The 24,397-nt window shown below is 40.7% G+C and overlaps 1 protein-coding gene across 2 annotated transcripts; it reads right to left on the bottom strand.

Moving 5' to 3' along the window:
- Nucleotides 1–2,327: 2,327 nt before the first annotated feature.
- Nucleotides 2,328–24,143, bottom strand: LOC134430382 (nuclear ubiquitous casein and cyclin-dependent kinase substrate 1-like). 2 transcript variants are annotated; one of them, XM_063178007.1, is made up of 8 exons: nt 24,053–24,143; nt 15,530–15,579; nt 11,473–11,578; nt 7,476–7,531; nt 7,057–7,209; nt 6,092–6,244; nt 3,637–3,786; nt 2,328–3,060 (listed from the first exon to the last, which is right to left on the bottom strand). In XM_063178007.1, the coding sequence occupies exons 1-8, from the start codon at nt 24,067–24,069 to the stop codon at nt 2,861–2,863; spliced, it is 885 nt and encodes a 294-aa protein (XP_063034077.1). In that variant the 5' UTR covers nt 24,070–24,143; the 3' UTR covers nt 2,328–2,860. The 2 variants fall into 2 exon arrangements, with proteins under 2 accessions (XP_063034077.1, XP_063034078.1); XM_063178008.1 differs by having other exon boundaries at nt 3,637–3,783.
- Between the last annotated feature and the right edge of the window lie 254 nt (nt 24,144–24,397).

Below are 24,397 nucleotides of genomic sequence, written 5' to 3'. Positions count from 1 at the left end.
AAGTAAGGAGCTGATCCCACAGATCCCACAGGAGGGGTGAGGAGCTGATCCTACAGGTATAAGGGGAGCTGATCCCACAGCAAGGGTGAGGAGCTGATCCCACAGAAGAGGTGAGGAGCAGATCCTACAAATCCCACAGGAGAGGTGGAGAGCTGATCCTACAGGCAGAAGAGGAGCTGATCCCACTGACCCTACAAGTAATAAGGGGAACTGACCCCACAGACCCTACAGGAAGGATGAAGAGCTGATGCCACAGATCCCATAGGAGGAGCAGCTGATCCTACAGGCAGAAGGGGAACTGACCCCACAGACCCTACAGGAAGGATGAGGAGCTGATGCCACAGATCCCATAGGAGGAGCAGCTGATCCTACAGGCAGAAGGGGAGCTGACCCCACAGACCCTACAGGTAAAAGGGGAGCTGGACCCCACGAAGCCCACAGGTAATAAGGGGGAGCTGACCCCACAGACCCTACAGGAGGGGTGGGGAGCTGATCCTACAGGCAGAAGGTGAGCAGATCCCACAGATCCTACAGGAAAAAGAGGAGCTGACCCCACAGACTCCACAGGTATGAGGGCAGCTGACCCCACAGTCCCCACAGGAGCAGGGGAGCTGACCCCACAGACCCCACAGGAAGGGTGGAGAGTTGATCCTACAGGCAGAAGAGGGGCAGATCCCACAGGCAGGGTTGAGGAGCTGACCCCACAGAGCAGGAGCTGATCCTACAGGCACAAGGGAAGCTGATCCCACAGATCCCACAGGAGGGATGAAGAGCTGAACCTACAGGTATAAGGGGAGCTTTCCCCACAGACCCTACAAGTATGAGGGCAGCTGACCCCACAGACCCCACAGGCAGGGAGGGCAGCTGACCCTACAGATCCCACAGGAGGGGTGGGGAGCTGATCCTAAAGGCAGAAGGCGAGCAGATCCCACAGATCCTACAGGAAAAAGGGGAGCTGACCCCACAGGTATGAGGGCAGCTGACCCCACAGAGCCCACAGGAAGGGTGGAGAGTTGATCCTACAGGCAGAAGAGGGGCAGATCTCACAGATCCTACAGGAGGGATGAAGAGCTGAACCTACAGGTATAAGGGCAGCTTTCCCCACAGACCCTACAAGTATGAGGGCAGCTGACCCCACAGACCCTACAGGAGCAGGGGAGCTGACCCTACAGGCAGAAGGGGAGCAGATCCCACAGATCCTACAGGAAAAAGAGGAGCTGACCCCACAGACTCCACAGGTATGAGGGCAGCTGACCCCACAGACCCCACAGGAGCAGGGGAGCTGACCCCACAGACCCCACAGGAAGGGTGGAGAGTTGATCCTACAGGCAGAAGAGGGGCAGATCCCACAGGCAGGGTTGAGGAGCTGACCCCACAGATCCTATAGGAGGAGGAGCTGATCCTACAGGCAGAAGGGGAGCTGACCCCACAGACCCTACAGGAGGGATGAAGAGCTGAACCTACAGGTATAAGGGCAGCTTTCCCCACAGACCCTACAAGTACGAGGGCAGCTGACCCTACAGATCCCACAGGAAGGGTGGGGAGCTGATCCTACAGACCCTACAGGAAAAAGGGGAGCTGACCCCACAGGTATGAGGGCAGCTGACCCCACAGAGCCCACAGGAAGGATGGGGAGCTGACCCCACAGAGCCCACAGCAGCAGGGTGGGCACAGGCAGTGCCCGCTGTGCCCCCCATGCCAGCCATGATCCCTGGGGCTCTGTGAGGGCACAGGAGGGAGGGAAGGGAAGGGAAGGAACACCCAGGGCTGGCTCAGGGCAATCCTCTGCTCACCCCAACAATCTCACGTTACATTATCTGTTATTTTGGGTTTTTTTTTTTTCCTTGCAAAAAATCCATAATAAAACCATTTCCCACCATACCCAATGGACAGCAGGTTTCAAAAGGATTTTCCAATTTCTCCTCCCTGTTCTGCCCCTCTAGAGAAGGAATAAAAGGGTGAGTGGACATGGGGAAGCTGAAGGCTGAAAATCTGAATTTCTCTGGAATGGGCTGCAATTAAGAGTTTTCTATCCAGCAGAGACAAAACATCTGAAGGATTTTTTACAAAAAATCAAAGACACTGGAGCATCTCAGAATTTCTTGATTGTTTTCCATTAAAAACGTGCCTAAATCCAAAAAACATAGGATTCCTCCCTGTGCTCCATCCTCCTCCTCCTCTGGAATTATTTTTGCTGAGACTAAACTCATCTTAAATCTGTTCAAACAAAACTTGATTATTTTTTTTCTCCACATATTCCAAATATAGAAGAATAATTTTAAATAGCTCTTACCAGCACTGGGGAAAAAAATCTAATTCTACTTGAGGATTTTTAAGTATGGTTTTTTTCCACAGATCAGTCTCAAACCTTATTGCTTCACAACTGCAGTATCCCTTGGGAAAAAAAAATAAAATAAAATATTGGAAAAAAATCATATATTGAAAAAAAAATCATATATTGGAAAGAAATCAAATATTGAATAAAAATCCAATATTGAACAGAAATCCAATATTGAATAGAAATCCAATATTGAACAGAAATCCAATATTGAACAGAAATCCAATGGTTTGTTCTAATTTGTCTCAAATGGCTTTTCAGATTTGGCAGGGGAGGGAGAACAGAATGACCAACAGAGAACATTCTGACTTGAAAATCTCACTGTAGAGAAGGGTTTTTCTCTTATTAAAAAAGAATTTCACTGGATTAACCAGCTGAAAATAAAGATAGCATTCAAAGCCCATGAGTCAAGCCACAGCCAAAACCGTGTTCTACCCCTAAGTGTTGTTTTCTTTTCCTTTTTCTTTTTTTTTTCCTCTTTTTTTTTTTTAAACAAAGATTTTTTTTCCTCTCAACTGCCTTTTAATCTTCACCAGAGGGTGCTTCATCTTCAGAGCCCTCATCCCCTGATTTTTCTGGTGGAGGGCTGGCTGATTTTTTCTTTTCTGGGGGACTTTCAGGTTCTTCATCCTCTTCTTTTGGGGATGGGGTTTTTTCTTTTGTTGCCTTGGAAGCTGTGGGGCGACCTGCCTTCCCTTTGCCTTTCACTGGGCTGGGGGTCACTGGAAAAAGAAAAACTTTGTAAAATTCAGAAGCAGAAAAGGCAAAAAAACTCCCCCCCCAAAAAAATGAGATTTTTAAATAATTCAGAATTTGGCCATAGCCACAGAGGTTTTAGTTTTAGCACTCTTAATTAAGCTGAAGAGCAATTTAATGAGATTTTAAAGGTGGTTAATTGCTGGATGTGACATCAGAAATGGACACAGCTCTGGCCCAACATTGCTGTAATTTGAATTTCCTTGCAGAAATGCACCCAGTTTTCCTCTGGCTCCCATTTCACAAAGTCACAAATTGTTATTTGGCTGTGAGACACAAAAAGTCAGAATGCAGCCCCTCAGCAGGGAATGTTTTTACTTTTTTTACTCATATTTTTAATTCTTCATTTAGAGGTTGATTTAGAGGCACAGATACCAAATCAACCTCTAAATGAAGAATTAAAGCCAGCTCATTATTCCATCCTGCTGCTTTCAATCATGGCATTTCCAATATTTTTGTGGACCTCAAGATTTCAACCAAACCTCTGGAGCAAAAAGAAAATGAGGATTTGAACTTGAGGAATTGAATTTGCACAGACTCACCTGTAGCCTTTAGCCTGGGCTTGGGCATTTTCTTTTCTTTCCTCTCTGGCTTGGATTTCTTGGAGACTTTCTTGTTTTTCTTTTTTGAACTGCCATAGTCACTGTCATCATCATCTTCCATGAGGAAGTCTTCATCACTTCCTGAATCTGCTGGAAGCAGAAGGAAATTTCAGGTTTTTTTGGGGGAAAAAAAACCCAAAAAGGAAGGGAAAATACAGCTGAGATCTGCCAGTGAAATTGTGGATAAACTCTGAGACTTTGTGGGTTTCCTTTTATCTGCTGGGCTAAAATCCGAGGGGGTTTTACATCAGCAATGCCACAGAGACAGAAAAAAAGCAGAAAAAATAATTGAGAAGTTAACAATTAAACTTTAGGGCTGCTTAATAGATCTAGAAAATTTAAAAAAAAAATTAAGGAGAAAAAGAAAGAGATCTCTGGAAAACACAAACACACATCCCTGGAATAAAAAAAAAAATCTGCAAGGAAAAGGCACCAAGATGAAGTTTCTTGTCTTACAGATTCATTGAGTGAACTCTTCAGTTATTTAAATTTTCAGTTTATACCCTAAAATCTGTCATTAAACCTTAAAAACTTTTGGCTGCAAAAATTGCACAGCACTTTTGAAGCATTGGTTTATCTCCCACTGAACATGACCAAACAAGATTGTGGAACAATAAATGGTGCAAATTCATGAGGGGTTCCAACTTTCAAATTTCTATCATTTAAGTATTTGGTGACTTAAATCTCATCCTGGATTCAAAAGCAGGGATGGAATTAACAGATTTACCAGTTTGTGAAGATAAATTTTGTGGGACACAAATTTTGAGACTGCAAAAATTCCACAGCACGTTTGAAGCACTGGGTAATCTCCCACCAACCAAGCTTGGAGGAACAATAAATGGTGCAAATTCATGACAGATTCCAACTTTCAAATCACAGAAAATTGCCACAGCCACATTAATATAATTGAAGTATTCAATTACTTAAATCTTCAAATTTTACCCGTTTGCGAAGATAAATTTTGTGGGACACACACAAACCTTTGCTGCAAACCTGGAGCACAAATTCCACACACAATAAAAATGAGGAGCACAATTTCCACCCTCAGGGTCCCAGCAAAAATCAAACTGTGTCCCCTTTGCTGTCCCATTTTCCAATCCCATTTACTCACTCTGTGCCTCATCATCCTCCTGCTCCTCCTCCTCACTGCCCACATCCTCCATCAGCATCTCCCTCTGTTTGGAGGCTGCTTTGTCTCACAGATTCTTCCAGATTTAGTGAATGAACTCTTCAATTGTTTAAATTTTCAATTTATATCCTAAAATCTGTCATTGAAGCTTAAAAACTTTTGATTGCAAAAATTCCAGATCACTTTTGAAGCACTGGTTTATCTCCCAGTGAACATGACCAAACCAGCTTGTGGGACAATAAATGGTGCAAATTCATGAGGGGTTCCAACTTTCAAATTTCTATCATTTAAGTTATTTGATGACTTAAATCTCATTCTGGATTAAGAAGCAGGGATGGGATTAACAGATTTACCCGTTTGTGAAGATAAATTTTGTGGGACACAAATTTTGTGTGACTGCAAAAATTCCACAGCACTTCTGAAGCACTGGGTAATCTCCCACCAACCAAGCTTGGAGGAACAATAAATGGTGCAAATTCATGACAGATTCCAACTTTCAAATCACAGAAAATTGCCACAGCCACATTAATATAATTGAAGTATTCAATTACTTAAATCTTCAAATTTTACCCGTTTGCGAAGATAAATTTTGTGGGACACACACACAAACCTTTGCTGCAAACCTGGAGCACAAATTCCACACGCAATAAAAATGAGGAGCACAATTTCCACCCTCAGGGTCCCAGAAAAAATCAAACTCTGTGTGCTCCTTTGCTGTCCCATTTTCCAATCCCATTTACTCACTCTGTGCCTCATCATCCTCCTGCTCCTCCTCCTCACTGCCCACATCCTCCATCAGCATCTCCCTCTGTTTGGAGGCTGCTTTGTCTCACAGATTCTTCCAGATTTAGTGAATGAACTCTTCAATTATTTAAATTCTCAGTTTACATCCTAAAATCTGTCATTGAAGCTTAAAAACTTTTGACTGCAATAATTCCACAGCACTTTAGAAGCACTGGGTAATCTCCCACCAAACAAGCTTGTGGGACAATAAATGGTGCAAATTCATGAGGGGTTCCAACTTTCAAATTTCTATCATTTAAGTATTTGGTGACTTAAATCTCATTCTGGATTAAGAAGCAGGGATGGGATTAACAGATTTACCCACTTGTGAAGATAAATTTTGTGGAACACACACAAACCTTTGCTGCAAACCTGGAGCACAACAATAAAAATGAGGAGCACAATTTCTACCCTCAGGGTCCCAGCCAAAATCAAACTTTGTGTGCTCCTTTGCTGTCCCATTTTCCAATCCCATTTACTCACTCTCCTGGAACTGTGCCTCATCATCCTCCTGCTCCTCCTCCTCACTGCCCACATCCTCCATCAGCATCTCCCTCTGTTTGGAGGCTGCTTTGGAGGCCGCCTGCCGCTGCTGACGAACATTTTTGTGATCTTCCTTCTCATCCTCGCTGTCCTCTGCAGGAAAACAACCCCAAACTGGGCTGAGTAAAGAGCAGAAAACTCCCCATGAGGCAGCAAAATATTTTTAGGGCTTTTATCAGGGGGATAAAACACTCACTGAGGTACTGTGGGGAGAATTCAACCTCATCAATACCCACCCAACAAAGATCCTCTGCAAAATAAGTGAATTTTTGCTTTTTTTCCTCATTTTTTTCCTTTTTTTTCCCTCTTTCCCCCTTTTATCCTCTTTTTTTTCCTTCCTTTTTTCCCTCTTTCTTCCTTTTTTTCCCCTTTTTTCCTCCTCTTTTTTTTCTTTTTTCATTTTCTTCCTTTTTTCCTCTTTTTTTCCTCTTTTTTTCTCTTCTTTCCTCTTTTTTCCTCCTTTTTACCTCTTTTTTTTCCTTCCTTTTTCTTCCTCTTTTTTTTTCACCTTTTTTTCTCTTTTTTCCCTTTTTCCCTCATTTTTCCTACTTTTTCCTTTTCCCCTCTTTTCTTTTCCCCTTTTTTCTTAATTTTTTCCCTTTTTTCCTCCTTTCTTCCTCCTTTTTTTCCATTTTTTTCTTCATTTTTTTCCTTTTTTCCCTCATTTTTTTCTTAATTTTTTTTCTTTTTTTCCTCCTTTTTTTTCCCCTTTTTTCCTCATTTTTTCATTTTTTCCCCATTTTTCCTCATTTTTTCCCCATTTTTCCTCATTTTTTCCCCCCATTTTTCCTCATTTTTTCCCCCTTTTTCCTCATATTTTTCCCCATTTTTCCTCATTTTTTCCCCCATTTTTCCTCATTTTTCCCCCCCTTTTTTCCTCATTTTTTTTTTTTTTTCCTTCTTACCTGCAGGCCTTTTCCTGGATTTGGAGGCTGCTCTCTTGTTCTTGTCTGGTTTGGCCTTTTTTCCTTTTTTGCTTTTTTGGGAGCTCTCGTAGTCGCTGTCGGCTTTGCCGTCGTCGGCTCCCACGTCGTCGTCCTCACTGCCAAAATCTTCATCTGCAAGCAAAAGATTTTTGGATTTTTCTGGATAAAAACTGCAGGGAAAGCATCAATTTATCCAAATTTTATAGGATCAAGCACATAACACACACAAAAAAAAATTATCCCAAAGCAAGGTGGGAAGTAACAGCAGAAGAAGCAACGTGTGACTTGAAATAAATCAAAAATAAATCAGAATAATTGAATTTCTGTCTCAAATTCTACTCCTGAGCTCTCACAGACATGATTTAAAGGTACAAAATCAGGATAATGCTGGCAGTTACCTGCTGAGTGTGAATCATCTTTCTTGGTCTTCACATCTTTGTCTTCTGAGTCCTCACTGCAAACAACACAAGGAGAAATCTGAGTGTTTGTCCCAGCTTTGATTTCAGTCCCTCTTGTGTGGAAAATAAAAAATTTTAAAGAGAAAATGATGTCCAAGCTGAGAATTTTCACTTTTTCTGGACATGCTTCAGGATTACTCAGCTGGCTGTGGAGTTGTCATGGTTGGGAAGATAAAATTCAAATTGTGAATCACAAAAAAAAGTTAAACCAGGAAATAATCAGATTGAGGTGAAGCAACCCACGAGGTTTCCAGTTTAGTTACAATTCTGATGGTTTATGTGGATTCTATAAATGAAATAAAGCTTTATCCTGACAGATTGTAAGTCAGCACTTGTCTTCATGTCATTGTTTAAATTCTTGCTCTTAATTGACATAAGTCTGACCTAAGCTTTCTCAAATGATTTGATAATTTAATTCATTTAGAAAATAAAAGACATTTTGGGGTGATAGAACAAGAACCAGCAGGCAGAACCTTCAAGGACCTTCAGAACCAGCATCCCTGAAGCTGAAATTTGTCATAAAAAACAAAAAAAAATTATTTCAAGGCTCTTGTGGCAATCATTGGGAGCATTGCAAAATGGAGATTCCACAGGAAAATTTCACTTTTCAGCAGGGCAGCAACTCAGCTCCCAGAGCAGGTTCTGTTTATGGATGACCCAAAATGAGGAACAAAGAGCCAGAAAATTGACAGATGTCCCCAATCCCTGGCACCTCAGGGATGCCCTGAGAGGCTGCAGGAGCTGCCCCTGGCCCTGACCCACCTGAGGATGCCAATTTTTGTGCCTAAATCCCATTTCCAACCTGCCTCTGGAGTGATGGACTGATGGACAAGAGTTTTACCCATGAATTCTGTCTCAGCCCTGCCTCAGCCCTCAATCTCACTGGAATTTCACTCCCCATACACAGGACAAGCTCTGAGAAATGTTGCCAAAAAAATTTGCTTTTTTTTACCTGTCCTCCTGAGAATTCTTGCCAGATCTACTTCCCAGAAATAGAAATTGAAATTTTATCCCCTCAGGGAGATGAGCAGCTCAGGGATGCCCTGAGAGGTTGCAGGAGCTGCACCTGACCCTGACCCACCTGAGGATGCCAATTTTTGTGCCTAAATTCCATTCCCAGTGATGGACTGATGGACAAGAGTTTCCCACACGATTTCTGTCTCACCTCAGTGTCTCAGCCCCCAATGTCACTGCAATCCCTCTCCCCACACACAGCAAATGTTACCAAGAAATAAAATTTGCCATTTTTTACCTGTCCTCCTGAGAGTTCTTGCCAGATCTCCTCTTGTTTTTGGCCTCTCGGGGAGATGAACACCTCAGGGATGCCCTGAGAGGCTGCAGGAGCTGCCCCTGGCCCTGACCCACCTGAGGATGCCAATTTTTGTGCCTAAATCCATTTCCAACCTGCCTCTGGAGTGATGGACTGATGGACAAGAGTTTCCCACACGATTTCTGTCTCACCTCAGTGTCTCAGCCCCCAATGTCACTGCAATCCCACTCCCCACACACAGGAAACGTTACCAAGAAATAAAATTTGCCATTTTTTACCTGTCCTCCTGAGAGTTCTTCCCAAATCTCCTTCCCAGAAACAGAAACTGAAATTTTATCTTCTCATGGAGATGAGCACCTGAGGGATGCCCTGAGAGGCTGCAGGAGCTGCCCCTGGCCCTGACCCATCTGAGGGTGCCAATTTTTGTGCCTAAATCCCATTCCCTGCCCTCCAGCTGCCTCTGCAGTTGATGGACAAGAGTTTCCCACACGATTTCTGTCTCACCTCAGTGTCTCAGCCCCCAATGTCACTGCAATCCCTCTCCCCACACACAGGAAACGTTGCCAAGAAATGAAAACTGTATTTTTTTACCTTTTCTCCTGAGAGTTCTTGCCAGATCTCCTCTTGTTTTTATCCTCTCACGGAGATGAGCACCTGAGGGATGCCCTGAGAGGCTGCACCTGGCCCTGACCCACCTGAGGATGCCAATTTTTGTGCCTAAATCCCATTTCCAACCTGCCTCTGGAGTGATGGACTGATGGACAAGAGTTTTCCACACGATTTCTGTCTCACCTCAGTGTCTCAGCCCCCAATGTCACTGCAATCCCTCTTCCCACACACAGGAAACGTTGCCAAGAAATAAAATTTGCCATTTTTTACCTGTCCTCCTGAGAATTCTTCCAGAAATAGAAATTGAAATTTTATCTTCTCATGGAGATGAGCACCTCAGGGATGCCCTGAGAGGCTGCAGGAGCTGCCCCTGGCCCTGACCCACCTGAGGATGCCAATTTTTGTGCCTAAATCCATTTCCAACCTGCCTCTGGAGTGATGGACTGATGGACAAGAGTTTCCCACACGATTTCTGTCTCACCTCAGTGTCTCAGCCCCCAATGTCACTGCAATCCCACTCCCCACACACAGGAAATGTTGCCAAGAAATAAAAACTGTATTTTTACCTGTCCTCCTGAGAATTCTTCCCAGAAATAGAAATTGAAATTTTATCTTCTCATGGAGATGAGCACCTCAGGGATGCCCTGAGAGGCTGCAGGAGCTGCCCCTGGCCCTGACCCACCTGAGGGTGCCAATTTTTGTGCCTAAATCCATTTCCAACCTGCCTCTGGAGTGATGGACTGATGGACAAGAGTTTCCCACACGATTTCTGTCTCACCTCAGTGTCTCAGCCCCCAGTCTCACTGCAATCCCACTCCCCACACACAGGAAATGTTGCCAAGAAATAAAATTTGCCATTTTTTACCTGTCCTACTGAGAGTTCTTGCCAGATCTCCTCTTGTTTTTGGCCTCTCGGGGAGATGAGCACCTCAGGGATGCCCTGAGAGGCTGCAGGAGCTGCACCTGACCCTGACCCACCTGAGGGTGCCAATTTTTGTGCCTAAATCCCATTTCCAACCTGCCTCTGGAGTGATGGACTGATGGACAAGAGTTTTCCACACGATTTCTGTCTCACCTCAGTGTCTCAGCCCCCAATCTCACTGCAATCCCACTCCTCCTCAAGATGGCTCCTCCCCACACACAGGACAAGCTCTGAGAAATGTTACCAAGAAATAAAAACTGTATTTTTTTACCTGTCCTCCTGAGAGTTCTTCCCAGATCTCCTCTCATGGAGATGAGCAGCCCAGCGATGCCCTGAGAGGCTGCAGGAGCTGCCCCTGACCCTGACCCACCTGAGGGTGCCAATTTTTGTGCCTAAATTCCATTCCCAGTGATGGACAAGAGTTTCCCACACGATTTCTGTCTCACCTCAGTGTCTCAGCCCCCAATGTCACTGCAATCCCACTCCCCACACACAGGAAATGTTGCCAAGAAATAAAATTTGCCATTTTTTACCTGTCCTCCTGAGAGTTCTTCCCAAATCTCCTTCCCAGAAACAGAAACTGAAATTTTATCTTCTCATGGAGATGAGCACCTGAGGGATGCCCTGAGAGGCTGCAGGAGCTGCCCCTGGCCCTGACCCATCTGAGGGTGCCAATTTTTGTGCCTAAATCCCATTCCCTGCCCCTCCAGCTGCCTCTGCAGTTGATGGACAAGAGTTTCCCACACGATTTCTGTCTCACCCTCAGTGTCTCAGCCCCCAGTCTCACTGCAATCCCTCTCCCCACACACAGGAAACGTTGCCAAGAAATGAAAACTGTATTTTTTTACCTTTTCTCCTGAGAGTTCTTGCCAGATCTCCTCTTGTTTTTATCCTCTCACGGAGATGAGCACCTGAGGGATGCCCTGAGAGGCTGCCCCTGACCCTGACCCACCTGAGGATGCCAATTTTTGTGCCTAAATCCCATTTCCAACCTGCCTCTGGAGTGATGGACTGATGGACAAGAGTTTTCCACACGATTTCTGTCTCACCTCAGTGTCTCAGCCCCCAATGTCACTGCAATCCCACTCCCCACACACAGGAAACGTTGCCAAGAAATAAAATTTGCCATTTTTTACCTGTCCTCCTGAGAATTCTTGCCAGATCTCCTCTTGTTTTTGGCCTCTCGGGGAGATGAGCGGATTTTCTTGGATGGGGGGCCTGAATCTCTTCCATAATCATCATCTGCACAGGACAGACAGCAAAAATTTGGGGTTTGGGTAAAACTCAGCCCCTGCAAACTCTGCTCAGCTCAGATACAGCTCAAACTCAGCATTTCATGCACAGCAAAAGGAAAAATTTCATAAAATTTCAAGAAAATGTTGAGAGAAGCAAAGTCCTGGGTGAAATCACTGATTTGAGCTTTGCTTGTCACAGCACCATGGAAATGTTGTGTACAGCAAAATGTCACAGAAAAAGGACACAGGATTTATTTTGCATTTAGTTCTTTTATAAATTCATTAAAAAATGTATTTATATTTATTTCTGCATGGCTCTAACAGCACCCACTGCTCACTGTGCTGGGAGGGGATAAAGGAAGCCATGAAATAGGAATTTACAACTCTCACACAATACTTTATTTAATGAATAAAACCACTGCAATTAACAATTCTGCATCTTTGTATCATTTTAATCATCAATGCAAACCCAGATTGAGTTGATCTTCCAAGAACTCAAAACATTGCAGAAAATTTTTGTTAATTCACACAGATTAGATTGTTTTTAATGGGATCCAGAATTTTAGCTCAGATATTCAATTTTTTCCAAATGTGATCCAGCACTATCTTGTTAATTCACACAGATTATATTAATATTTTAGAAATGTTTCAGAATTTTCATTCAGAGATTACATTTTTTCCAAATGTCATCCAGCAATATTTTGGTAATTCACACAGATTGTTTTAGAAATCCCATTGTTTAGAAAGGGGATCCAGAAATGTTAACTCACACAGATTATATTATTTTTTTACAAATGGGATCCAGTATTTTAATTCAGAGATTCAATTTTTTTCCAAATGTGATCCAGCAATATTTTATTAATTCTTACAGTTTATATTGTTTTAGAATGGGATCCAGAATTTAATTCAGAAACTACATTTTTACCAAATGTGATCCAGCACTATTCTGTTAATTCACACAGATTATATTCATTTTTTAGAAATGTGTTTCAGAATTTTCATTCAGAGATTACATTTTTTCCAAATGTCATCCAGCAATATTTTGGTAATTCACACAGATTATTTTAGAAATCCCATTTTTTAGAAAGGGGATTCAGAAATGTTAACTCACACAGATTATATTATTTTACAAATGAGATCCAGAATTTATAATTCAGAAATTACATTTTTTCCAAATGTGATCCAGCAATATTTTGTAAATTCATACAAACTAGATTATTTTAGAAATGAGATCCAGAAATGTTAATCTGCACAATTATATTATTTTAGTAATGGGATCCAGTATTTTAATTCAGAAATTCCATTTTTACCAAATGTGATCCAGCAATATTTTATTAATTCACACAGATTGTATTATTTCACACATGGGAATCAGAAATGTTAATCCACACAGATTCCATTATTTTAGAAATGGGATCCAGAATTTTAATTCAGATATTCCATTTTTTCCAAATGTGATCAGCACTACTTTGATAATTCATACACATTATATTATTTTACAAATGAGTTCCAGAATTTTAATTCACACAGATTATATTGTTTTAGAAATGAGATCCAGAATTTTAATTCACTTTTTTTTCAAACGTGATCCAGCAATATTTTATCAATTCATACAGATTGCATTATTTTAGAAATGGGATCCAAAAATGTTAATTCACACAAATTCTATTATTTAGAAATGGGTTTCAGAATTTGAATTCAGCGCTTCAATTTTTTCCAAATGTGATCCAGCAATATTTTCATAATTCACACACATTATTTTAGAAATGGGATCCAGAATTTTTAATTCAGAAATTTCATTTTTTTCCAAATGTGATCCAGCACTATTTCATTAATTCACACAGATTACATTACTTTAGAATGGGATCTGGAATTTTAATTCCCATTTTTTCCAAATGTGATCCAACAATAATTTGTTAATTCACACAGACTAGATTATTTTAGAAATGGGATCCAGAAATCTTAATTCACACAGATTCTATTATTTTAAAAACGAGATCCAGAATTTTAATTCCCATTTTAACCAAATGTGACCCAGCAATATTTTCATAATTCACACACATTATTTTAGAAATGGGATCCAGAATTTTAATTCCCATTTTAACCAAATGTGATCCAGCAATATTTTATTAATTCCCACAGATTACATTACTTTAGAATAGTATCAAGAATTTTAATTCAGAAATTTAATTTTTTCCAAATGTGATCAGCACTACTTTGATAATTCATACAGATTATATTATTTTAGAAATGAGATCCAGAATTTTAATTCCCATTTTTTTCCAAATGTGACCCAGCAATATTTTATTAATTCACACAGATTACATTATTTTACAATGGGATCCAGAATTTTAATTCCCATTTTTTCCAAATGTGACCCAGCACTATTTTAATTCACACACATTAATTTTTTTTAAACTCCAATCCCCCCTAAATCCCTGATGATGTGGGCTCAACCAGAGCCATAAAATAAATACAAACCACATTTTTCTGTGCAAAAAGTGGCACCAAGGAGCCCAGAACAGAGCAAGGAGCTGCCAGCAGCCCCAGGCACCACAACAACCCCAGAATTAAATAAAAATAAAAACATTTCTATCCCCATTGTTTGTTTAACACAAACCATGTGAGAATAATTCCATTTTCAAATGCTCATGAACAGCTCAGGCTGTGCACAACAGAAACTCCTCAGAGCTGCAGCTGAGGGTGGGATTAGAACAGAACATTCATTAATATGCATGGGAATAACGAGGAAATTAAGGAAAAAATTTGAATGTTTTTATTTAATTAAATTTTTTTAAAATTTAATTTAATTTAATTTAAGCATATGAGAATAATTCTATTTTCAAATGCTCACTAACAGCTCAGGCTGTGCAGAACAGCAACTCCTCATTCATTAATATGCAGGGAATAATGAGGAAATTAAGGAAAAAAAAATTTAATTTAATTAAAAAATTTTAAAAATTTCATTTAATTTAATTTAACCATATGAGAATAATTTCATTTTCAAATGTTCTTTAAGAGTCCAGGCTGTGAAGAACAGAAACTCCTCAGAGCTGCAGTTGAGGGTGGGATTAGAACAGAACATTCATTAATATGCATGGGAATAAAGAGGAAGTTAAGGGGAAAAAATTAATTTTTTAATTTAATTAAAAAAAATTAAAAATTAATTTAATTTAATTTAACCATATGAGAATAATTCCATTTCCAAATGCTCATGAACAGCTCAGGCTGTGAAGAACAGAAACTCCTCAGAGCTGCAGCTGAGGGTGGGATTAGAACACAACATTCTTTAATATGCATGGAATAATGAGGAAATAAAGGAAAAAAATAATTTTTTAATTCAATTTTTAAAAAAATTAAAAATTTAATTTAATCATATGAGAATAATTCCATTTTCAAATGTTCATTAAGAGTCCACGCTGTGAAGAACAGAAACTCCTTAGAGCTGCAGCTGAGGGTGGGATTAGAAGCAGAACATTCATTAATATGCATGGAATAATGAGGAAATTAAGCAAAAAAAAATTAATTTTTAAAATTTAATTTTAAAAAAATTTAAAAATTTAATTTAATTTAATTTAATTTAATTTAATTTAATTTAACCATATGAGAATAATTCCATTTCCAAATGCTCATGAACAGCTCAGGCTGTGAAGAACAGAAACTCCTCAGAGCTGCAGCTGAGGATGGGATTAGAACAGAACATTCATTAATATGCATGGAATAATGAGGAAATTAAGGAAAAAATTGAATTTTTAAATTTAATTTTAAAAAATTTAAAAATTTAATTTAATTTAATTTAATCATATGAGAATAATCCCATTTCCAAATGCTCATTAAGAGTTCAGGCTGTGAAGAACAGAAACTCCTCAGAGCTGCAGCTGAGGGTGGGATTAGAACAGAACATTCATTAATATGCATGGGAATAATGAGGAAATTAAGCAAAAAAAATTGAATTTACCAGCATCATCTGATTCCTGAAACTGGGAGTAATCCACCACCTTCCTGTTCCTGCAAAAGGAGAAAAAATCAGGAATTAATTCCTTCAGGGTTAATAAAGTTTTAAGGAATAAGAAAGAAATGTTACATTATTTTATTTAGAGCTGCATTTGGAGCCCAAAAATATTCCAAAAAAACTTTGGTAATTCAGGCACCTCTGCAGCCAGAATGAACACAAAGGATATGTGTAATTAATAATTAATTAATAAGTATTAATTTACTTTAATAAATATATTAAAGCACAAATAGCATTTAATAAGTATATTAAAGCATCAAATCCCAGCTCTTTTATTGATAAAATATCAAATCCCAACTCATTTATTGAAAAGACATAAAAATCCCAATGCTTTTTATTGTCAAGGTATAAAAATCTCAACTCTTTTTACTGATAAAGTATCAATCCCAATTCTTTTGATAAAATATCAAATCCCAACTCTTTTATTGATAAAGTATCAAATCCCAACTCATTTATTGACAAGATATAAAAATCCCAATGCTTTTTATTGTCAAGGTATAAAAATCCAACTCTTTTTATTGATCCCAACTCTTTTTATTGATAAAGTATAAAAATCCCAGCTGATTTATTGATAAAATACCAAATCCCAACTCTTTTATTGATAAAGTATCAAATCCCAATGTTTTTATTGATATCAAATCCCAATGCTCTTATTGACAAAATATCAAATCCCAGCTGATTTATTGACAAGGTACAAAAATCCCAACTCTTTGTATTGATAAAGTATCAAATCCCAATTATTTTGATAAACTATCAAATCCCAACTCTTTTATTGATAAAGTATCAAATCCCAACTCTTTTATTGATAAAGTATCAAATTCCAGCTGTTTTACTGACAAGATATCAAATCCCAGCTGATTTATTGACAAAATATTGAATCCAAACTTTTTATTGACCAAGTAGAAAAATCCCAACTCTTTTTACTGATAAAGTCTCAAATCCCAACTCTTACTGACAAAATATCAAATCCCAGCTCTTTTACTGATAAACTATCAAATCCCAACTCTATAATTAACAAAGTATAAAAATCCCTACTCTTTGTATTGACAAAATATCAAATCCCAGCTGCTTTATGAACAAGATACAAAAATCCCAAACTCCTTTTATTAACAAGATATCAAATCCCAGCTGCTTTATTGAGAAAGTATCAAATCCCAACACTTTTTATTGACAAAGTATAAAAATCCCAACTCTTTTTACTGATAAAGTATCAAATCCCAACTCTTATTGTCAAGGTATCAAATCCCATCTGCTTAATTGACAAGATAGCAAATCCCAACTATTTTATTGATAAAATATCAAATCCCAACTCATTTATTGACAAGATATAAAAATCTCAATGCTTTTTATTGTCAAGGTATAAAAATCCCAACTCTTTTTATTGATAAAGTATAAAAATCCCAGCTGATTTATTGATAAAATACCAAATCCCAGCTCTTTTATTGATAAAATATCAAATCCCAATGTTTTTATTGATATCAAATCCCAGTGCTCTTATTGATAAAGTATCAAATCCCACCTGATTTATTGATAAAATATCAAATCCCAGCTCTTTTATTGATAAAATATCAAATCCCAGCTGTTTTTATTGACAGGGCATAAAAATCCAAACTTTTTATTGATAAAGTATCAAATCCCAACTCTTTTACTGACAAAGTATCAAATCCCAACTTTTTATTGACAAAGTAGAAAATCCCAACTCTTTTTACTGATAAAGTATCAAATCCCAGCTCTTTATTGATAAAAATATCAAATCCCAGCTGTTTTACTGACAAGGTATCAATAAAAGAGGTGGAATTTGATACTTTATCAATAAAAGAGTTGGAATTTGATAAAATATCAAATCCAGCTGTTTTATTACGAGGTATGTGCCCCATAAAACACCAACCAAAGGAAATCAAGGCAGGCAATAATTCAATTTAATTTCAATTGATAATTCCTCCAAGTCAGCTCCAAACAGCTCCTGGGAGGAGTTGGAAATCCAGAAATTCCCAAAGTTCCTTTTTCCTGCAAAAGCAAGGGAAAATGGGATTTTGCTCAGTTCTTCAGCTGGAAACTCCCTCCAGCACCAGGATCCTTCCTCATCCTCCTCCTCCCTTTCTCCTGCTCTCAGCACATTCACACTGCGTTCACTGGCAATTAATTAATTAGCATTAATTAATTGCTGATCAAGGCAGTCAGTTCAGACAGCCCAAAGCCAGGAGTCAGGACTGAGAGGGTCCCACTGCAGAGATTTGGGTCTGGGCTGACTCCTCACTCCAGCTCTGAAAGGATTTCAGCATTTCAGGATTTTGAACAACGAAATGATTTCTGCAGCAATCATTAAAGCAGTTCAAGAATAATTAAATAATAATTAAATTTCCACGGGCATTGATTTCAAAGCAGCACCAGGAGGTGGCACCTGGGGACAGAAAGGGACCCAAACCCAAAGTTTGGGGTTAAATTTGGGTAAAAATTGGACTCAGGACTCAGCACAGAGACAGATTTGGGTCTGGGCTGAAAATATAAAAAATATATAAAAACACATATAAAAATTATATAAATATATATATAAATATACACCAATATAAAAATATATATGAAGTATACATGAAGTATACATGACGTATACATGAAGTATACATGAGGTATACATGAGGTACACATATAAAGTATGTATATAAAGTGCATATAAAGTATATAGATAAAGTGTATAGATAAAGTGTATATAAAGTATATATATATAAAGTGTATATATAGTATATATAAAGTGTGTATATAAAGGATATATAAAGTATATATATATAAAGTGTATAGATAAAGTGTATAGATAAAGTGTATAGATAAAGTGTATAGATAAAGTGTAGAGATAAAGTGTAGAGATAAAGTGTAGAGATAAAGTGTAGAGATAAAGTGTAGAGATAAAGTGTATATTAAGTATATATATATTAAGTATATATATATTAAGTATATATATATTAAGTATATATATTAAGTGTATATTAAGTGTATATGAAGTGTGTATATAAAGTGTGTATATAAAGTGTGTATATAAAGTGTGTATAAAGCGTATATATAAAGTACATATAAAGTGTATATAAAGTGTATATATAAAGTATATATATATAAAGTGCATATAAAGTATATATATAAAGTGTATATAAAGTGCATATATAAAGTGTATATATAGTATATATAAAGTATATATAAAGTGTATATATCAAGTATATATATAAAGTGTATATATAGTATACATAAAGTATATATATAAAGTGTAGAGATAAAGTGTATATATATAAAGAATATATAAAGTATATACAGAGTGTATATATAAAGTATATATATATAAAGTGTATATAAGTGTATATAAGTGTATATAAGTGTATATAAGTGTATATAAGTGTATATAAGTGTATATAAGTGTATATAAGTGTATATAAGTGTATATATATAAAGTGTGCATATAAAGTGTGCATATAAAGTGTGCATATAAAGTGTATATATATATAAAGTATAGATAAAGTGTATAGATAGTGTATAGATAAAGTGTATAGATAAAGTGTATAGATAAAGTGTATAGATAAAGTGTATAAAGTGTATAGATAAAGTGTATATAAAGTGTATAGATAAAGTGTATATAAAGTGTATATAAAGTGTATATAAAGTGTACATAAAGTGTACATAAAGTGTACATAAAGTGTACATAAAGTGTACATAAAGTGTACATAAAGTGTACATAAAGTATATAAGTGTATATATATATAAAGTGTGTATATATATAAAGTGTGTATATATATAAAGTGTGTATATATATAAAGTGTGTATATAAAGTGTGTATATAAAGTGTGTATATATATAAAGTATAGATAAAGTGTATAGATAAAGTGTATAGATAAAGTGTATATAAAGTGCATATAAAGTGCATATAAAGTGCATATAAATTGTACATAAAGTGTACATAAAGTGTACATAAAGTGTACATAAAGTGTACATAAAGTGTACATAAAGTGTACATAAAGTGTATAAGTGTATATATATATAAAGTGTATATATATAAAGTGTATATAAAGTATATATATAAAGTGTGTATATAAAGTGTGTATATAAAGTATAGATAAAGTGTATACATAAAGTGTATATAAAGTGTATACATAAAGTGTATAAAGTATATACATAAAGTATATACATAAAGTATAGTAGTAAAAATATAAAAATATCTAAAAATATAAAATATAAATAAATATATTAAAATATATACAATATAAATAAATATATATTAAATATATATATATAAATATATAAATAGTGGCTCCAAATATTGAATTTAATTTAATTTTTCCCTATAAACAGCCCCACCTCTTTCTGCAGAACTTCAGCAGAGTTCCACAAGAGCTGCAGAAATTCAATAATTTCAGCTTTCTTTAGTTTTCACTCCTTGCCTTTTCCAACAGTCTCAGGTCCATTTTCTCAACAAGCAGAGTAAAAACTTGGGATTTAGGATGGATTTGATGAATTTCACTGCTTCAGGTGCACACAAATTCCACCAAAACCAGCAGAAAATACCAATTAATTCCAAGAGCACTGACTGGAGGAAAACTCTGCATTAAAGAATTTTTCACTTTTCCATTTCACCAAAAATCAGGCAGAAAAACCTTCATTCCAGCATTGATTTCTGAATGGATTTCAATCTCTAGGCAGGGTTTTCTGGCCAGCAGAGCAATATAATCTATTTCTATTGAATATTTACTGAATATTTCCCTTTTGTGCCCTGCAAGGGTTATCAAATCCAGGAGATAAGGCACTGCTCCATCTGTCCTGCCCTGTGCCAGGTTTATTTTCCTGTAGAGCAGAGCCTGAGAGCAGGGAGACCTCTCACAACATTCCAGGAGTGTTTTATTTGAATTTTTTTTTTGAAACTTTCACAAAAATACTTAATTCCAGCAAGCTCAGAGGCTCTGCTTTTAAAGAATTTTAAAGATTGATTTGGGAGCTCACCCAGCCCTGAGCCACTCCTGGGTCTGATTTTTATTTTAAATTCTGTATTTTGGGACATATTATTTAAATACAAATGCTGGCATCTCCATATATATATATATATATATATATATATATATATATATATATATATATATGCACCACTGTCAATTAGTACTTTATAGTTAAATTAGTAATTTGTACTTTTTAGTTAAATTAGCCAAGACACCAAACATCCACAGCCCAGCCCAACTGGGAATAAAAATCCAACTGGGAATAAAATCCAACCCCAACTGGGAATAAAATCAAACTCCAACTGGGAATAAAATAAAATAAAATAAAATAAAATAAAATAAAATAAAATAAAATAAAATAAAATAAAATAAAATAAAATAAAATAAAATAAAATAAAATAAAATAAAATAAAATAAAATAAAACTGGGAATAGAATCAAACCTCAACTGGGAATGGAATCAAACCCCAAGCAATCACTTGAGAATGAGGAAATTCCAAAGCATGACAAGAACACCGTGGGAAACCTCACACCTCTGCTCTAAAGCCAATTGAAATCAGAGTTCACTTTTTGTCACCTCTTTGGTAAAGGTTTGACACTCAAGGGAATCACAGAATATCTGAGAGGGGAAAAACTCCCAGGGATCATCCAGAGCAGCTCCTGGCTCTGCACAGACACCCCAAAATCCCATCCTGGGCACCCCTGGCAGCAATGTCCAAACTGTGCTGGAGCTCTGGGGCTGTGCCCAGTCCCTGGGGAACCTGGGCAGTGCCAGCACCTTCTGGGAGAGGAAATATCCCAAATATTCCCCAAATACCCACCCTGACACAGCTCCAGCCCCTCCCTCAGGCACCGCATCCCCAAACCCACCCCGCTCCATCCGAGCCCACACCCAGCGTTGTCAAAACTCTCCCGGAGCTCTGTGCCTGTGCCCATTCCCTGGGCAGCCTGGGCAGTTTCCTCACCCTCTGAGGGAAGAAGTACCTCAAATCCTGAGGGAATATTTCTTCCAAATATTCCCCAAATACCCACCCTGACACAGCTCCACCCCTTCCCTTTCCCATGCCACCCATCCCCACATCCACCACGATCCATCCTACCCACAGAGCCCGCCCAAACTCTCCCGGAGCTCTGTGCCTGTGCCCAATCCCTGGGGAACCTGGGCAGTGCCAGCACCTTCTGAGATAAGAAATGTCCCAAATATTCCCCAAATACCCACCGTGACACAGCTCTAGCCCTTCCCTCAGCACCCACTCCTCAAAACCACCCCGCTCCATCCGAGCCCACACCCAGCAATGTCCAAACTCTGCTGGAGCTCTGCGGCCGTGCCCATTCCCTGGGCAGTTTCCTCAATCTCTGAGGGAAGAAATACCTCAAATCCTGAGGGAATATTTCTTCTAAATATTCCCCAAATACACACCCTGACACAGCTCCAGCCCTTCCCTCAGGCACCGCATCCCCAAACCCACCCCGCTCCATCCGAGCCCACACCCAGCGTTGTCCAAACTCTCCCGGAGCTCTGTGCCTGTGCCCATTCCCCGGGGAACCTGGGCAGTGCCAGCACCCTCTGAGGGAAGAAATATCCCAAATATTCCACAAATACCCACCCTGACACAGCTCTAGCCCTTCCCTCAGCACCCACTCCTCAAAACCACCACGCTCCATCCCACCCCACCAAGTGCTGTCCAAACTCTGCTGGAGCTCTGTGGTTGTGCCCATTCCCTGGGCAGTTTCCTTAATCTCTGAGGGAAGAAATACCTCAAATCCTGAGGGAATATTTCTTCCAAATAGTCCCCAAATATCCACCCTGACATAGCTCCACCCCTTCCCTTTCCATGCCACCCATCCCCACATCCACCACGATCCATCCTACCCACAGAGCCCGCCCAAACTCTCCTGCAGCTCTGTGGCTGTGCCCAGCACCCTCTGAGGGAACAAATACCCCAAACGCTGAGGGAATAAACAGAGGGAATATTTCTTCCAAATAGTCCCCAAATACCCACCCTGACACAGCTCCAGCCCTTCCCTCAGGCACCGCATCCCCAAACCCACCCCGCTCCATCCGAGCCCACACCCAGCGTTGTCCAAACTCTCCCGGAGCTCTGTGCCTGTGCCCATTCCCTGGGCAGCCTGGGCAGTTTCCTCACCCTCTGAGGGAAGAAATACCTCAAATCCTGAGGGAATATTTCTTCCAAATGGTCCCCAAATATCCACCCTGACACAGCTCCACCCCTTCCCTTTCCCATGCCACACATCCCCACATCCACCACGATCCATCCTACCCACAGAGCCCGCCCAAACTCTCCTGGAGCTCTGTGCCTGTGCCCAATCCCTGGGCAGTGCCCAGCACCCTCTGAGGGAACAAATATCATCCCAAACGCTGAGGGAATAAACAGAAGGAATATTTCTTCCAAATAGTCCCCAAATACCCACCCTGACACAGCTCCAGCCCTTCCCTCAGGCACCGCATCCCCAAACCCACCACGCTCCATCCTCATCCGAGCCCACACTCAGCAATGTCCAAACTCTGCTGGAGCTCTGTGGCTGTGCCCATTCCCTGGGCAGTTTCCTCAATCTCTGAGGGAAGAAATACCTCAAATCCTGAGGGAATATTTCTTCCAAATATTCCCCAAATACACACCCTGACACCGCTCCAGCCCTTCCCTCGGGCACCGCATCCCCAAACCACCCCGCTCCATCCGAGCCCACACCCAGCGTTGTCAAAACTCTCCCGGAGCTCTGTGGCTGTGCCCGTTCCCCGGGGAGCTCGGACAGTGCCCAGCACTCTCTGAGGAAAAAAATATCCCAAATACTGAGGGAATATTCCCCAAATACCCACCCTGAGACAGCTCCAGCCCTTTCCTCCCCACGCCGCACATCCCCAAACCCACCCCCGCTCCCATCCCACCCCACCAACACCCCACACCCACTTCGCCAGCACAGCCCGGCTGCCAAACGCTCAGAAATACAACCAAAAAGACGGAAAACAGCGGCGGGAAGGCGATGGCGGAGCGCGCAGCGGGCGGAGCAGGGCGTGAGGAGCGGCGGCTCGCACCGAGGGGGCGGCTCCCGGCGGCTCCTCCCCTACGCGTGGTTCCCCATGCACAGCCCCCGTGCCCGGACCCTCGCCGGATGGCACCGCGTCCCCTCCCCCGGCAGCGTGCTCGGCCCGGCCCCCGCCGCCCGGAGGGGGGCCGCGGATGGCGGCCAGAGCGGCGCCCGCCCCGCGCCAAGTGGGGTCACGGCGGCGGCGGCGATGAAAAAAAAATTCGCTTTTCCCCGTTACAAAATGTGGGACAGCGGCCGCGGGGCAGCCCCGCCGCGGCCCCCCCCCTCGCCCGGCTGCGGGAGAGCGGCGCGGGGAGAAATGCGGCGGGGATGGCGGTGGCCGTGCCAAGTTAGCGGGGGGGAAACAAGGGGAAATAGAGGAGAAACCCGCACGGCTGCCCCGAGCGAGGCCTGCCCGCCCTGCCCTGGCGCGGGTTCGGCCCGCCGGCACTCACCTGACGGGCCGCGACATCCTCCCGGCGCTGCGGGCCGCGCGGGGCTGGGCGCGGAGCTAACGGGGACGCTGAGGCCGCCGGGGCCGCTGAGGCCGCCCGGAGCGAGCGGGAGCGCTGGGCCCAGCGCCTCAGGCCGCGCCTGCGGAGCCGCCGCTCCCCCGTCAGGCGCCGCCGCCGCCCCCGGTGCGCTCCCCGATGCCGGCCCCGGCGCCGATGGCGGTGTCGCTCCCCGATCCCGCTGGCGGTGTCGGTGCCGGACCCGCTCCCGCCGCTCCCCCCCGCAAAATGGTCGCGCTCGCCCCGCCGAGAGGATGCGAGCGGGGGGGCGGTACCGCCGACCCCGCC

The sequence above is a fragment of the Melospiza melodia genome, chromosome 28 (genome assembly GCF_035770615.1).
Source record: "Melospiza melodia melodia isolate bMelMel2 chromosome 28, bMelMel2.pri, whole genome shotgun sequence".
In the NCBI taxonomy this organism is placed as follows: Eukaryota; Metazoa; Chordata; class Aves; order Passeriformes; family Passerellidae; genus Melospiza; species Melospiza melodia.
The sequence above is the reverse complement of the archived record's forward strand: the minus strand, read 5'-3'. Positions and strand labels throughout refer to the sequence as shown.

What these genes read in the sequence shown, in the direction of transcription:
- LOC134430382 (XM_063178007.1), bottom strand. An exon ending in AAGAATTCTCAGGAGGACAG is followed by an intron (nt 7,532 to 11,472) that starts GTAAAAAATGGC and finishes TGTTGTTTGCAG; the next exon opens with TGAGGACTCAGAAGACAAAG. An exon ending in AGATGATTCACACTCAGCAG is followed by an intron (nt 7,210 to 7,475) that starts GTAACTGCCAGC and finishes TTTTGCTTGCAG; the next exon opens with ATGAAGATTTTGGCAGTGAG.